The following is a 17,757-nucleotide window of genomic DNA, read 5'->3' as shown; positions in this document are numbered from 1 at the left end:
TGCCTATGCAAGACAGTGCCAGATTTCTCACTTCAATCCAGTTTTCCACCCAGGCTAATTATGGACTTTAAAGTTGGATGAGTTGGAAAGCTACTTTTGCCCCCTAATTGAAGTTGAAGAGATGATTTTATGGAAGTGATTAATAAAAAGCTAACGGATTTAAATAAATAAAAAAACTCAACCTCAAGGTGCTTCTTGAAACCAGAGACTGAACCCACACAAGCATTGGTCATGCAGTGCAGCATGAAGGTCTGGCTCTGGTTGCAAGCATTTCTTATTTGTAAACCACGCAGCGCCTGTTGAGTAAAGTACCTTTGGAAGTTCTACTCCTCCAAACTGCACAGCCACTTACTTAAGCGGGGGACCACAATAACAGCTCATTTGGGGTAATTAATCACACTGCATTCACGCCAAGGTGTAGATGAAGGCTGTGTTAATGGAGTCATTAGCATCCCGGATCTCTGGATCCATCACAGGAGAAGATAAATATGGCTTGATGGCCAGTAAAATGTCTCCAGGTGGGATTCTCATGGGGAAAGATTTTAAAATTTGCATTTGACATTCTGTTGTTTTTGGTGCCACATCTCTTTCTAACGTGACATGAAAATGAAGGTTTCACTCAAGCCCCCAAAGAAGGAAACCACTTAACAGGCACATCTTTTAAGGAGAATTTGGGAAGCAATGGAGGCAGGTTTATCATAACACTTGGCGTCCATATCTACAACCACCGACATAACTTGGGAGGTTGAGATGGAAAGATTTGTATAGTTCCATAAAGATTGTGACATATGACCCTGTCTTCTGCAAAGCATTAAGAAGAATGCAGAACAAACCTGATTTATTGCATCATGCTGGCAATATCTACTGGTGTGTTTATAACTTGCTATTTTGTATTAGCAAATTACTTTAGCAGTGCACCTAATTTTTAAAATTGCAAGTCAAGGATGAAGGTCAATAAGCATCATGACTAATTTCCAACAACACTGGAAATGTCTACATTGTGCCACATGGTCATGCTTCTTTAACGTGCATCCCCTTTTTGTGCATGTGTGTGTATGTGCAGGATACAGAAGTCCTTAACACGGCCATTCTGACAGGGAAGACGGTATCTGTTCCGGTGAAAGTTGTTGCTGTGCACGAGGATGGTTCCGTGATCGACGTTTCAGAGTCCACTGAATGTAAATCAGCTGATGAAGATGTCATAAAGGTGAGGTGGCTAAACTAAGGTGTGCAAGTTGGAGAGATGGAGCTTCCCCTTTCTGCCCCCTCTCATTGTGCCCCAGAACAGAAGTCAACCACGATCCTCCTTGTGCTCTCTGTGGCATTCAGGCCCCCAACTTTGCAGTCATGGAATCCCCCCAGAAATGATCCAGTGTTAGTGTTCAAAAGGGCATTGGATTTCTGGAGGTTGTTCAGGGATAGCATGCTCCTTCTGTATTGTGGAACCCAGCGATGCAGGTGCTGCCTGTGTGCCTAGCAGAGAGGTGGGTGTGAATCCCTGGACTGGACAATATGAATGCATGAACACGGAAAGTGCAGGGCCCTCAGTGGTGCTAAACCACCAAAACGGGGGAGAATGGAAGGAATCATGGCCCTGCCTCTTTTTTTGCTGGCTAGCAGATCAATACTGCTGAGGTGGAAGCACATGCTGTCTGGTGTTAGACTTGGGAAGAATCAAGCCATCATTCAGGGACCTTGTTGTCATGCAGCCCTTCTGCACCCATTATTACATAAATAGTAAGAGTTGATAGGATTGGTATATTGCCAGGTTGCTAATACACTCCTGACCTTTTTGACCTTGATTTTCCAGTCCAGAGCTTCTCCTAAGCAAAGACATTGCACTCTACCAAATTCTGAAGTGGCTCTGTGATGTGTGTAAGAGTGACAGTTAGACCAAGAGTGAAATTCTGGTACTATTGAAGTCAATGGTGACATTCCAGTTGACTTCAACAGGGCCAAGATTTCACTGCAACAAACTTGAACTGAGTTCTCCAGAGATGAAAGACTACTTGCACTGATACATTAAGCCACCTGGTACACAAGAAAGCAGATTTTTTTAAATAAAAACTTCTTTATAGTAAGATCTATGACTTTTTAAACCACCTGGTCCTGCCTACTGTAGGAAAAGCAGACTTTCCTTTCAAATGTGATAGGTTAAATTGGTTTCCTCTACATTAACACCAATCAATGGAGAGACAAAGGCATTGTAAATATGACCTTTTAAAGTCATTGATTGTATAACTTTGCCACTGTTGTTACCATATAAAACAGTCATACAAATTATTATTATTATTATTTAGACATAAAGGTAGAGAAGCATTTTAACTGGAATTGTGTGTCTATTATGTCTGCTTTTTGTTGGTGGTGCATAAGCATCAGATCTGAGTAGGATTATCTTGCCTTTATCCTTACCTCTATGGAGTTTTCAAAGAGTAGTCTTGGAATGGTGGTATTTTTTTTTTTTGCCTGAGTCGAGTGGACACAGCTGTTACAGAAGATAAACCTATACATTTACCTCTTCTGCAAACAGAGATCCTGTGACCCAAGAACTTTAATACTAACTACCTCTGCAGCCTTTAACAAAGAACATTCCTTCTGGTCTTCTAGATAGTAATTGTGTCTTCTCTACATACATTTCCAGATCTGACAGACCATATTTGTATGTTCTCTGTAGATTGCTTTTGAGGCTCCAAAGCCTGGATCTTAGTATTTTAACTCATCAGTGCAACGTTTTTTGCAGATAACACCATAGAGGTCTTAGCAGATAGCACATACTTTGTCAGAGAATTTTTCATGCTATCTTAGGTGAACAAAAAAATGTATATTGTCAACCTATAATTCATTTTGAAATATGTGTACATGGATTTTTACTAGATCCAAAAATCCACCTTCTCGCCTTATTTTAAAAAACTTGGAATGAGTTCATTATCAGCCATTGCATCTGGTATGTGGTAAATCAAACACATTCCAATTTATCTCCAAAGACGAGTTATCTCCAATTTATCTCCAAAGAGGCATTGGAGTTAAAGAACTTACTTTGTAACTTTACTGGTGAAATTTAAGGGTATTTATTGTCAAACTAGAGATGGTGTTTGTAGAAGTGTTACTAGAAAAGGAAGTGTTTTCATCAGTATCTTGTAAGTCTTGATAAAAATCACAAACCCTCCCCCCCCACCCAAAACATACTTTGGCATGCTGTATTTTATGAAGTGAGCAAATTCTCTTATGCCACGTTTGAAAAAACTGAATTGTGCTGAAATGTGTACTGGACTCAACATGTGCTTGAATTCAAATTCTCTACATAAGCTAATTGATTAAAGAAATACAATGATGTTCTATTGTCAAGCCTGGAAAGATCTGAACCAAATAATACTACATCACCCTCATCATCAAATTCAACACAATATTTTAGCAATAAACAATTTTTCTTGACTGCAGCTTCCTTAATTATGCTATCAGTTGAGATTTTCCCATTCCCAGACCAATGCTAGCCAGCTTTGTGCACATTTGTTCAGGTTGGCTTGTAATTTTTGTTTCACTCTAATCAGAAACTCCAACCCACCACCTGGGTTGGTGTCAAAATCTATAGCCAGGCAACTTTTACTTTTGGGTTTTTTTTGGGGTGAACATGTAGCTCTTGTTTTCATGAACACAAATCATTTTCTGAGTTATCTAACAAACACCAATTTACAATACAGCTGCAGGTAGAATGTGATGGGGAGGGGTTATTTGCTGTGCATTTAAATAAAATATTTTAAAACTTTAATGGCCTGGTTCTCATTTAATAGAATCATAGACTTTAAAGTCAGAAAGACCATTATGATTGTCTAGTCTGATCTCCTGCACAACACAGGCCACAGAATCTCACCCACCCACTCCTGTATCAAACCTCTAACCTATGTCTGAGCCACTGAAGTCCTCAGATCATGGTTTAAAGACTTCAAGGTGCGGAGACCCGTGCCCCACGCTGTAGAGGAAGGCAAAAAAACCCCGGGGCCTCTGCCAATCTGCCCTGGAGGAAAATTCCTTCCCAACCCCAAATATGGCGATCTGCTAAACTCTGAGCATGTGGGCAAGACTCACCAGTCAGTACCCAGGAAAGAATTCTCTGTAGTAACTCAGATCCCACCCAATCTAACATCCCATCACAAGCCATTGGGCATATTTAGCACTAATAGTCAATTAATTACCAAAATTAGGCTATCCCATCATACTATCCCCTCCATAAACGTATCAAGCTTAGTCTTAAAGCCAGATATGTCTTTTGCCCCCACTGCTCCCCTTGAAAGACTGTTCCAGATCTTCACTCCTCTGATGGTTAGAAACCTTTGTCTAATTTCAAGTCTAAATTTCCTGATGGCCAGTTTATATCCATTTGTTCTTGTGTCCACATTGATACTGAACTTAAATAATTCCTCTCCCTACCTGGTATTTATCCTTCTGATATATTTATAGAGAGCAATCATATCTCCCCTCAGCCTTCTTTTGGTTAGGCTAAACAAGCCAAGCTCTTTGAGTCTCCTTTCATAGGACACGTTTTCCATTCCTCAGATCATCCTAGTAGCCCCTTTCTGTATCTGTTCAAGTTTGAATTCATCCTTCTTAAACATGGGAGACCAGAACTTCACACAGTATTCCAGATGAGGTCTCACCAGTGCCTTGTAAAACGGTACTAACATCTCCTCATCTCTACTGGAAATACCTCACCTGATGCAGCCCAAGACCACATTAGCTTTTTTTCACGGCTATATCACATTGGCGGCTCATAGTCATCCTGTGATCAATCAATACTCCAAGGTCCTTCTCCTCCTCTGCTATTTATAACTGATGTGTCCCCAGCTTATAACAAAAATTCTTGTTATTAATCCCTAAATGCATGACCTTGCACTTTTCACTATTAAATTTCCTCCTATTACTATTACTCCAGTGACTGCAATGTATCTCCAGGTTTCACCACTCTGGCAGTGTAATTAAATTTATGACCACTTTCCGATCCATTCACACTGCCAAATGAGTGTAAATGGACCTTAGTGTAAATGAGACTCAGTCAGGCCTTAAGTGTTTCTGTTTCCTAGTGTATCCACTGAAATAAAATCACATTTCCTTTTTGCTTTCAACCCATTTTCCTTGAAGTCCTTACCAGAGGAAACATAAATGAATATCTCTACGTGTGACCCAACTTGATTTTCAAAGGCGCACAGTCTCCCTCTGTAAATTTCACTATTGTTTTTTGCTATGTACCATGTTGCTGTTCTTATCTGATTAGTGACTCTGTTATTTATCACTTCACAATGAATTCAGGTTTCAGAGCGGTAGCCTTGTTAGGCCATGAACGCTTATGCCCAAATAAATTTGTTAGTCTCTAAGGTGCCACAAGGACTCCTCGTTGTTTTCATAGTGGATTGTTAATCTTGTAAACTCAAGAAGTGAGGTGTTTTGTTTTTTTCACTTCAGAAAACCAGATACAGGTCTGTAAGGCGGTGCTCATGGACTTACCTTTTGTATTAGTAAAATTTCTACTAGTTCTAGAATTTTCTGTGGTTAGAGAAGATTGGATTAAGTTAGACATAAAAAGGTCAGGAAAAGGACTTCCTCCCTAATAAAATTAACATCTGCAGCCTATAGGGAGATTTTGTTACATTTCAAAACACTGCCTGTTTAAAATCCAGCTAGTTCAAGCAGCAGCCCTCCATATGGGTACGCTGTCAAAGCTGGGCATGAAGTTGTTCTGGTTCCTGAATTTAAAAGGTCCACTGGAGCCGGCAACTAAATAAGGCTTGACATGACCTCTAAGAAAAGAGACAAGCTTTCCAGTTGCAGTAGTGGATTTATACACGTTGTGAAAGCGAGGCTTCTGCCCTTTGACTGCTTTTCTTATCTTTTTTCAAAATAGTTCTTACTCTGCCTGAGACTAAAACCCAAGGGCCTGATCCTAGGCTTATTCAAGTCAATGGGAAACTTTTCTATTGACTTGACTGGGATTTGGATCAGGCCTAGAGCAGTAGATCAAATTCAGCACCAGTTTACACCCTGTATTGTCCAATTTGCTTCAGAGACTGAACAGGGTGTAAATTTAGCCTGCTGTGTGAAACGTTCTGGCATCAAATTAACAGATTGAGAATTGATAGAAGAGACACTCACCTGGGACTCTGTCTTTTGGCTAGTAGAACAGGTAGACCATTAAATTAATAATTATGTAATTAACTAAAGGCAAGAGATCTGATTCTCATTTATGCTAAGGCCACTTTATCTCACTGTGGATATGTAAAGGGGCCTTAAAAGTGAGAGTAATTTAATTTTTTTGTATAATTGCAACAACCTCATAATATATTTTACCCAAAATTATGTATATGTTCTCTCAGCCTTAACTCCATCTGAATGTGTTTTTTAGCTGGGAATTTAGCAGGCTCAAACCCATGATGTGAGTTGGAATTTAGCACTGACACGGGGGTTATCTATCTGTTTCAGAAAGAGCATGTAGCTGCCCCCCATGATAAGAACCTTTTGTAAAGTCCGTATTGATTTCACTTCCAGACATGTTTCCATGTGCTGTACAGAGTTAAACCCTCTCATAAAAGTTGTCAGCTGGGTTGTATGTAATTTACTAATTTTGTGCTTCTTTACTCCATTAATTCCATCCTGTATTGTTCCTTCCTAATTGCAGAGATGTCATATGCTGTTGGCCAGAACCGAGAACATTGCATTCTTAACCTTTTATTTCTCTTTAGTAGCTTATGATTTAGTAGATTGTTAATGAGACAATCCTTTTTGCTCATTTCTGTCCTTGCTCTGAATTACAGTGATGTAATTCCACTGAATTCAATTAAACCACTCTGGATTTACACAGATTAAATGAGCATATCCTGGCCACTTACTATATATGTGTGTTACCAAGTATGTATCCATTTATAATTACCTAGATACCATGTTGATTGGGTGCAGTATAAATACATAGGGCCCAGATCCACAAAGGTACTTAGATGCCTAAATGTTGAGTTTAGGTGTCTAAATCCCAGTTTTGGCTCCACTGTGATCCACAAAACTCCCACTGAATCCTGTAGCACCTAAACTCACTAGTGACTATGGTTTTGGCCTCTGGACATGCACACTGCTACGTCTGTCTCGAAGCATTCAGTTGCCTAAGTCGAGTGCAGGTCTGTCAAGGTTCCTTCCCCACTCTGAACTTTAGGGTACAGACGTGGGGACCTGCATGGACACTTCTAAGTTTAATTACTAGCTTAGATCTGGTACACTGCCGCCATCCAGAATTCCAGTGTCTGGAGCACTGTCTGTCCCCCCAAAACTTTCCCCTCCCTGGGTTGCCTTGAGGGACTTCACCAATTCCCTGGTGAACACAGATCCAAACCCCTTGGATCTTAAAACAAGGAGAAATTAACCATCCCTTTTCCTTTCCCCCCACCAATCCCTGGTGAGTCCAGATCCAATCCCCTTGAATCTTAAAACAAGGAAAAATCAATCAGGTTCTTAAAAAGAAAGCTTTTAATTAAAGAAAGAAAGGTAAAAATCATCTCTGTAAAATCAGGATGGAAAATACTTTACAGGGTAATCAGATTCATATAGCCCAGAGGAACCCCCTCTAGGCTTAGGTTCAAAGTTACAGCAAACAGAGGTAAAATCCTCTCAGCAAAAAAGGAACATTTACAAGTTGAGAAAACAAAAATAAGACTAACACACCTTGCCTGGCTATTACTTACAAGTTTGAAACATGATAGATTGATTCAGAAAGATTTGGAGAGCCTGGATTGATGTCTGGTCCCTCTTAGTCCCAAGAGCGAAGAACCCCCAAAACAAAGAGCACAAACAAAAGACATCCCTCCACCAAGATTTGAAACTATCTTGTCCCCCTATTGGTCCTCTGGTCAGGTGTCAGCCAGGTTTACTGAGCTTCTTAACCCTTTACAGGTAAAAGAGACATTAACCCTTAACTATCTGTTTATGACAAGGGCCTGATCTGGTAGGTGTGCTCAGGGAGCTACCTATTGCCCACTCTATGACTGTTAGCCCAGTGGCTGAATACTTGCTCTGGAGGTGGGAAACCCAGGTTCAGTTTCTCCCACTAGAGGGGGAGAAAAAAATTGAATAGGAGTCTCCTGACTGCTGTAACCGCTGAGTAGATAAATAATGAAAGAGTGATTGTAACAGGGGGGCTGGACCCCACTTCCCCCACCTCCCAAGTGGGGGCCCTAACCCCTGGACATTCTCACTGCCTCTTTCTTTCTGTCTGGCCGAATGTGACAGTGGAACAGTTATTGGGCCAAATTCATCTGTGATATAATTCCATTTGTTTCAGTAGAGTTAAACCACCAAGGAATTTAGCCGAGTGTTTCTTTACTGAATGGACTCTCTAGAATCTACTAGAATTCACAGGGCCTGGTTCAGATCTCACGCCCGTGTAATGCCACTGATACCAGCACAATCAGGCTCCTTCTGCCTAATCAGAAGCATATGTTGAAAACACCGGGATCATAACATCCTGAGGACTGTGAGAGAATGCATGTCCCTCGTTAGCTTGCAAGGAGAAAGCACTCTAATGCATTATTCCTCACTTTCTGATAATATGCTGCCTAATCATGATGAAGGTCAAATTCAAACCATTTCTGCCCACTGCTTTAGTACCGCAAACCTTATCTTGAATCCTCCATATTAATGTTATTGTATAATTAATGTTAAAACAATAGAAGACCTAATTTCCCCTCTGCCCCTCCCCTGCACTACTTTCTGTCTAGCAGTAGCTAACGGGGCTTCAATCCTTTATCTGGTATTGTAATGAGCAGTAAAGCTGGTGGTTGACATGGATTGAAACAGGGAGGGGGAGAAACCTCATAGGAGAGAAGGGGGATCACACTTACTCCTCCTCTGCTAGCCTGTCCTTAAGGCCCATGTCAAGATAAGGGATACATTTGGGAATGAGCCTTTCTGGAACAGGAGTAAGTGTAAACACCATTTCCAGTTCTGTGTTTGTACAGAATCTAGTACAGAGGTTCTCAAACCGGGGGTCGGGACCCCTCAAGGGGCCATGAAGTTATTACATGGAGGGTCGCTAGCTGTCAGCCTCCACCCCAAACCTCGCTTTGCCTCCACCATTTGTAATGGTGTTAAATTTATGAAAAAGTGTTTTTCATGTATAAGGGGGGTGGCATTCAGAGGCTTGCTGTGTGAAAGGGGTCACCAGTACAAAAGTCTGACCTAGTACAATGAGATCCTGACTAGCGCCCCTCAACCCCCCAGGTGCAACTGCAGTACAGTTAAATCGTAATGTCTGGATGGGCTGGGCTAACCGCCTAGGCTTATGTTTTCAAACCTTGGTCGCTACAGTTATGCTCTGGAACGTGACTAATGTAATTTTCAGAGGTGTTGAGGTGGGGAGACCATGGGTGTTTGGGGCATCTGAAAACCAAGGCGCCCAAATTCTGAAAAATGTTGGCCCTAGTGCTAAAGGCCTGAGGGGACTATTTAAATACATTCAGCCTCTTTGTTACCTACGTGGTAGATGGTCTTTTCTAGTGTCCAAGTGCAGAATGGCAACCCCACATTAGCGCTGATGAAGGGGTATGCATCCCCCCTCCTTTGTTTCACACTCAGAGCCAGGTGGCTGAGACCCTTTCAGGATAGTAATTTTTCAGTGACATGCCAAGCACATGTGTGACAGCTGCCATAGCAGGGATTGAAATGGGGACCTCCGGAGCTCAAAACATGAAGTGCTACTGCTTGAGCTAATGCTCCCTAGCTGGGCCTGTAACAGGGCTTGTCTACACTTTGTGCCGGGTCGGTGGGCAGCGATCAATCCAGCGGGGGTTGATGCGATAAATCAACTGCTGAGTGCTCTCCTGTCGGCTCCAGTACTCACCAGAACGAGAACCGCAAGTGGAGAGCGTCAGCTGTCGACTTACTGCAGTGAAGACACCACGGTAAGTAGATCTAAGTACATCGACTTCAGCTACGCTATTCAGGTAGCTGATGTTGCGTATCTTAGATCGACCTCGGGTGCTGGTGTAGAGAAGCCCACAGACTCGTGTTCTCTGTGGATCAGCACATAAGGGGGTTTTAATTTGTTTTCAATTGTTTTTTGTATTCTTTGTGGCAGAATTAAGAGTCTTTGGCCCATATCCACAAAGGTAGTCAAGGCTCCTAACTTCCAATTATTGCAAATTTTACAGAGAGATTGTAGCTGTGTTAACCTCAGGATATGAGAGAGAGAAGCTGGGTGAAGTAATATTGTTGATTGGACCAGCTGCTCCGCTGGTGAAAGAGACAAGTTCTCGAGCTACACAGAGCTACTTCAGGCCCCAAAAAGAGCTCTCTGTAGCTTGAAAGCTTATCTCTCTCACCAGCCACAGGCACTGACTTTCCAATGTGCCAGGGCATGCTGGACCCTCACGGCCTGCTCCCACTCTACCACTTCCCCCAAGGCCCCACCCCCATCTGCCTCTTCCCAATCCTGCCCCGCTCCCACCCTGCCTCTTCCTGAGCTCACTCCGTCCCCTCTCCTGAGTGCGGCTCCTCGCTCCTTCCTCTCCCTCCCAGAGCCTCCTGAATGCCGCAAAACAGCTGATCGCAGGCGGGAGGCGTGGGCAGGGAGGTAGAGGCACTGATCTGCAGGGCCTGCTGGTGGGTGGGAGGCCCTGGGGGGTGGGGGGAAGCTGATGTGGGGCTGCTGGTGAGTGCTCTGCACCCATCATTTTTTTGTTGTGTGTGCTCCAGCCCCGGAGCACCCAGAGAGTCAGCACCTATGTCACCAGCAGAGATCGGTCCAACAAAAGATGTTTATTTCACCCATCTTGTCTCTCTCTATTGATTTCAGCAGAAGTTAGGAGCCTAAATAGCTTTGTGGATCTGGGCTCTTGTGCCTGATTCTCCTCCTTCTTGTGCTCATTTACCCCAATATCTCTCCTGTGATTTCACTGATGTACTGCTGGGCCAGGGGCAGAAGAACCAGAGCCAATGTTTTCACTGGGGAAATGTACCAAATTATTTAATTGGGTTTAAAACTTGTTCAGCTGACCTCTGTTTAAACTCACTTGATTACAAGAAGGGTTCCGGATACTCGAGCTTGGTCTGCACTGCCTGGGAGCAAGTTTGGAATTAATCTTGAGTTTGAGGGAAAATTTCCTCAGAGCAAACAAAGCCTGAGTGTCTCAGTCCAGGTTAGGGGGAGAAGCTGCTGCCTGAAGTTGTTAAGATAAAATTCTTTCGCTAGGAGCTCCAAAAATTGAGCTGGCGGCACTCATGATTTGCAGGCTTTGCTGTTGCTTTGTCATTAAAATCTCTGATCAAGGGTGTAACTTACTGTAAATAACATGGACCAGGAATATGAAGGCTAATCTTATCTATCAATCTGTCATTTCTATAGTGTCTGTCACCAGACTACCTATGAGCTTTATTCAGTGCTCAGTCATTTCCCTCAAGGAAATAGTTCATCCCAGGAGCCCCAACCCTTTCTGGAAGCAATGGAAATACTCAGATGCCAGCTTGGTTGATGGATTTACCTTGGCAGCAATTAGTTTATTACAGCATGCCTTTTAGCCAGGTTTTTTTTTTTTTAAAGTCAGTTACTTGAGTGCTGTTGAAAGGTTCAGGACAGACAGAACAGGAGATGCGAACACTGTCTCTTCACAGAACAGATTGTCATGAGCAGAAAGCTGCCCTGAAACTGCCTCAGCCAGTGGGCGTGAGATAGTTCCATTTAGTGGGTCCATAGGAACCCTAACACTAGCTCCAAGTGCCCTACCCTTAGGAACCCTAACCCTAGGGCAGGAAGCCCTACACCTAGGTACCCTAACCCTAGCTCCAAGTGCCCTACCCATAGGAACCCTAACCCTAACCCTAACTCCATGTGCCCTACCCTTAGGAACCCTAACCATAGCTCCAAGTGTCCTACCCTTAGGAACCCTAACTCTAGTCCATGTGCCCTATCCATAGGAACCCTAACCCTAGGTCAGGAAGCCCTACCCATAGGAACCCTGACCCCAGGTCCAGTCCATCTTTTTCAGTGCAGGCCAAAAAGGCACTAATTGATGCCCTTGGGCCAGTATCACTAAGCCGTAGGATGGAAAACACTTAGTCATTGGGCCAGAGAGAATGAGAGAATGACTCTGTAGCCCAGTGCTTAAGGCACTCCCCTGTGACCTAGGTGACCCAAATTTAAGTGTCTGTTCCAATAAGTATGTAAGTATTTTATACCAAGTGGAACAGTTTCAGCGAGGGAGATTGAGGGAGACCCACCCATCGCCCAGTGATTCGGGCACTCTCCTGGGAGGAAGAGCCCTGAGTTCAAATCCCTGCTCCACATCAGCCAGAGTGGGGATTTGAGCCTGGGCCCCTCACATCCTGGGGGAGTGCTCTAACTACTGGACTAAAAGTTGGTGAGAGAGACAAGAGCACCATCATTGTTCTGGGTAGGGCACAATCTGCTAGGCAGCTTCGGAAAATGCCCACCAGAATGGGCCCCTCAGGTGAGATTGGTAATGGAATGATGACCTCGAGGATCTAAATTTTGGATGTAGATGCCTAAAGTGGCAGTTAGGCACTCAGTTCCTTTGTAGAGCTAGCCATTAGCCATGCAGTGCCTCAGCTCCCCATCTCTAAAATGGGGATGATGCTACTTCCGTACCTCAGAAGGGTGTTGTGAAGATAAATACATTAAAGCTGTAAGGCAGGTCTGACACTTCCATAATCCTATATAGCAAAGATTTATTAGCCTGCCACTTTTTAGACAGTTTATGGCATAATATGTGTGTCTTCTGCAAGCTCTTTTTAAATGCGCAATTGTCATAACATTTTTTCCCAGATCTGGACCTTAGCGTCCAAAACATAGGTGTTAGCATGAAAACCTCCAAGCTTAGTTACCAGCTTGGACCTGGTAAAGCTGCCACCAGCCAGGAATTATACAGTGCCTAGCTCACTGTGGTCTCCCCAAAACCTTCCCTGGGGGACCCCCAGACTCAGATTCCTTGAGTCTCACAACAAAGGGAAATAACCTCCTCCCCTTGTTTCCTGGTTATTTCCTCCCAGGCTCCCCTCCCTGGATGACCCTAGGAGATTCCCTGCTTCCAGTCCTGGAAACACAAGTACCGAGAGAGCTAATCTCTCTTCCCCCTTACCCAGAGGGTATGCAAAGTCAGGCTTAGTAAATCTAACACAAAGAGATTTCCCCCCTGACTTCTTCCTCCCACCAATTCCCTGGTGAGCTGCAGACTCAGTTCCCTGGAGTCCCCACTAAAGAAAAACTCCAACAGGTCTTAAAAAGAAAGCTTTATATAAAAAGAGTGAAAAAGGACATAATATATAGTCTCTGTATCAAGGTGGCCATATACAGGGTCAATTACTTAAAGGGAAAAAATGAATAAACAGCCTTATCCAAAAAGAATACAATTCAAAACAATCCAGCAACTACACACATGTAAATACAAAAGAAAACAATATAAACCTATTGTCTTACTATCTTTGTACTTACAACTTGGAAACAGAAGATTAGAAAGCCAGGAGATAGAAAAATCACTCTCACAACCAAGAGGGCACAGACACAAGACAAAGAACAAAGAACTCACACCCAAACCTTCCCTCCACCCAGATTTGAAAAAGTCTTGTTTCCTGATTGGTCCTCTGGTCAGGTGTTTTTTGTTACCCCTTCCAGGTGAAAGAGACATTAACCCTTAGCTATCTGTTTATGACAGCAATGTCTTCAAAGATAGTTGGAATATCTTGTCCGAGGGAGGAGCCATTAAGAACACATCACGATGACAGGCAGTTACACAGCTTGCAGCAGAGATGCTGCTGAGAGGAAGACAAAACTCAGCGGCTTTAGCATTTGGCTGCCATTATAGCAAACAATGTAAAAGAGCATTAATCCTAATCCTGGGAAACGATTGCTTCAATATTTTATGTGAGTCTAAAGTGCAATATTGCTGAGGATAAACACTGAATATTTCATATTAAGAGATGAACTGAGAGAACACTGGCCAAATTAGCCATAACAAGGTTAACAACAGCAAAATGTTGTGTGCAGAAAATGGTAAACTCTTAAAAGCTTTCATCTCAGATTCTGCAGCAAATTAATTTTGGTTTATAAACTGTAATGCATGGACCACTTAAACATTTTAATTAGGGATGTGTGGACCTCCTGGAGTTTGAGGCTTTTTACCGCTTCAACTATTGTTCATGCTAGGAAAATGAATTCACCTTTCCAAACATTAAAACAACCCTCCTGATCCCTGAGTACGTACTTGGGAAGTTAGGCTGAGCAGCCCACTGTGCAACCGCGGCCACACTGGTGTTGACAGTGCGTTAGCTTGAGCAAAGCTAGCACCTCAGTCTACCCGTGCTAGGAAGCACAGTTCCAGCTGCAGTGTAGACATACCCATAGGGTTCTCACCTACAGCCAGGCAACTGTATGGAAGACAGAGGGGTAGAATTCATTCCATGAAAAAGCTAATACAGCCCACTGTGGTGGAACCTGGTGGGAAGGAATGATACATGCCCCTTTAGCTCCTGCTCCATTTGGGAGGGCTGTAGGGTGGAAGGTGGAATAATACTATGCATATGACAGAGTACCCCCTAGGGGATGAGTAAAGATGATTTGTGCGCTTCATTTTGCTACCTAGGTATATAGCAGGATGGAAGAGACGCCTTCATCCTTAATGGCCTGAACTCTTGAAATGTGTTAAGTGCCTGCCAAGGAGCACTGAGTCTCACCTCCTGCTAAAGTCCCTGGGAATTGTGGCAGCTCTCAGAAGGTGTTCAGCATCTTGTAAGATCAGGCCCTTACTTTGCGCTCCCTTGGTTCTGCAGGCCTTAATCAGATTTTGAAAGCTGTATTTTTTTGTAGTTTAATTGATCCACACCTGCATTTTGGTAATGTGTTCCAAGATGCACTCCCTGGAGAGGTATAATTGGACCTGAAGACAGAGATGATGAGGCTGACACGCCACCATCATTTTGAAGTACCTGCAGTAAATTTATTTGACATAAAAAGCACCTGCCATTGACAGATACCAGCAACCTTTCTCCTTCAGGGAGAGAGGCCTCTTTTTTTGCATTCCTGTCATGTGGAACTGGAAACTTGAATAAAAATGATCTTGTTTTTGTCATAGGTAGAGCTGTAGGAGATGAAATGTACAGGCAACTTGAAAGCTATGCAGCCTTGTTGTTGAGCACAAGGCTTCCTTAGAGAACTGACACCCGACTGTGTATTGTCAGGCTTTTTTTTTCTTTTTTTTTTTAATCCAATCAGAAAGAACATCAGCGATTTATTGGGTTGACACCAGTTGGGCAATTTAAACTAAGCATGAAAAAAAGCGTGTAACTAACTCTGTGATACAAGAGATGGGAAATGGATGATATTCACTCTGTGTGGCCCTTTTCCTTCTTTCCCTTGCTTCCTGGGGCTAAATCCTGGTGTCCTTATTCAGCAAATCCCACACTGGCTTCAATGGGAACAACACCTAAGGCTTGAATAAAGACGGTAGGATTTGGCATTTTGTTTTCCGCCATAGATTCTTAGGGCCTGATCCTCATTTACACTAGTGTCACTTTATCTAGTCATATAAAAGGGCCTTAAAGACCCACGGTCACTGCCAGAGTGGTGGAAAGTTTCCTTACTGTTAATGAGAATGAGACCCTTAGTGTAGGGTCCATGTAGTTCTTTGAGAGACATAAGCATAAAGTAATAGTTTAAAATCCTCATTAAAATATTTATGACCAAGGTCCTTATGTTCAGCAGCAAGTGGCACCTAAATTTTGCAAGAAAGCGTCTGGATGTTGCAGCTCTCCAGTGTGATAGACTAGAAAATTTCTGGCAGTTCCTGGGGAATTAAAACACGGTGGCTTTCACTGAATTAAATACAAAAACAAATAGCCCTTCTGTTATTTATTTTGATATCAGATTCAGTTTATTTTGCTCTGCCTTTAAATTTTCAATGTGCTACAGAATTTTGTATGGACAACATGATGTGATGTTGTAGAAGTTGCCAGCTTGGAAGATACCATTTTGGCACCTGGGTAGGTGAATGTTGAGGCTTTTAGCTACTGGGAAGGTATGGTTAGTAGTTTGTAATTCTTGGATAAGCCAGCATCGGTGCTTCTATTAAAATGATTGGCAGTGACACAGTAACAGTGTTGGCATTTTAAATGACATCGGTAGGTTCCAGAATCAACATCCTATGGGATGAATGGTTACTGTTCACATTTAAAGCTAGTGCTAGACTGTGTCAGTCACGATGATCATTTCACATTTTGTTCAGATTTGGGGCTTTTTATTTAGAACCATATGAGCCAGAAACTTAATTTTGTTTTGAGAAAATGGAGGCTTAGATTCTCCACATCAGTGGGAATGCTTCACGCAGATTGAGGGCATTTGGTGCCACAACAGTTGCAATTAGACTGGAGAAGCCTGTTGTTTAGAATAAGTACTTAATGTGTGGGTGGGTTGGTCGGATGGATTCTGAAGGCAGGCTTGTTACCACAGCGCTAATGCTTGAGGAGTTAAAAGTGATACGCTCAGCTTTAGCCAACAACTCATAACTTGGGAGAAATGATTCAATTCCTTTTAGTTTCAGGGGAGGCCCCACCCCTTTTAAGTTCTATTTCTCACTTTTCCCACGGTCAATTCATAGTGGATCTCAAAGGTGTCCCGAGATGTTCTGACCAATGAACAATAATTTAAAAGATAATGAGTACTGATCTAATTTAAGGCTTGATCCTGCTAAGATTTTACTCCCATGAGTAATCCTTGCTCACGCAAGTAGTACCATTTACCCCATAAAGTAAGGACTATTAATGTAGAAAGCTTTGCAGGATAAAAGCCTCAAACTATGTAAAACTTGTCTTTAAATAGGATACAGCCGATCACTAAATGTTACTCTGCTGGTGAATGCAGTGTTGTATCTGTATTGGCCCCAAGATATTAGAAAGATAAAATGGGTGGGGTAATATCTTTTATTGGACCAACTGAAGCTCTTCTTCAGCTCATATTCTGCTGGTGTGTTTCTCTGTCAACATTCAGGTCTGCTCCGAGGGTGCTGGGGCAAAGAGTGACACTTCGTCCTTGCATTATAAGTTGAATGACACAGTCCTGCTACACACTGGGCCAATGCAAAGAACCCACAACCATTAATGCAAGTCTAAATCAGAACTCTGCAGTAAGGCAAAGAAAAGGGAATTAGTGCCATAAATGGAGAAGTAACGCACAACAATCAAAGGCCCTCACAAGTATCAAGCAAGGGTTGTGAAATGAATATACACGTTAGTGAAGAGCACCTAGGCACGTATTTGCATTTTACTGCTATATTATTGGCAGAGTGCTGGCAATGAGCTTAGACCCCCCTGCACAGAACATAGTTAGACAGTCTAGCCTTGATGAGATTACAGCTGAAGAAGACAACCACGCTGTGGACATTCTGAAAGCTAATCCTTTATTTAGTTACTAGTACAAATATCCAGCCCAGCTCAAGCAGCGAGGACGAGAATGACATTAGCCAGGGAGCAGAAAATGCAGATTACCCAGCAGGACTGACAGCAAGCAGAGGTTCTTTGCGCTAAGCTCTGTTGTCAAGTGGGATAAGCTGCTAGCAGGAAATGAAAGTTCCTATTCATATGCATTATTTATTTGCTCTTTTCCAATTGGTCCTTTTGGAAATACTGTTTGGATTTAATGTGCATCCCTCCCCAATGGGTCTAACACCTATGTTTTCACTTGAAAGACTAAATGAAAATCTAAAGACACACAGCGTTTATTTTGAT

At 42.7% G+C, this 17,757-nt stretch overlaps 1 protein-coding gene across 1 annotated transcript in view; it reads left to right on the top strand.

The window, feature by feature from the left end:
- Window positions 1-17,757, top strand: part of TMEM132B (transmembrane protein 132B) — an 840,134-nt gene that overhangs the window by 295,215 nt on the left and 527,162 nt on the right. Inside the window, exon 5 of the mRNA XM_050923489.1 lies at window positions 1,064-1,207. Coding sequence (XP_050779446.1) covers window positions 1,064-1,207 — 144 coding nt within the window. The remainder of the gene's footprint in view (window positions 1-1,063; window positions 1,208-17,757) is intronic.

This window comes from Gopherus flavomarginatus, chromosome 15 (genome assembly GCF_025201925.1).
Source record: "Gopherus flavomarginatus isolate rGopFla2 chromosome 15, rGopFla2.mat.asm, whole genome shotgun sequence".
Taxonomy (NCBI): Eukaryota; Metazoa; Chordata; order Testudines; family Testudinidae; genus Gopherus; species Gopherus flavomarginatus.
The sequence above is the reverse complement of the archived record's forward strand: the minus strand, read 5'-3'. Positions and strand labels throughout refer to the sequence as shown.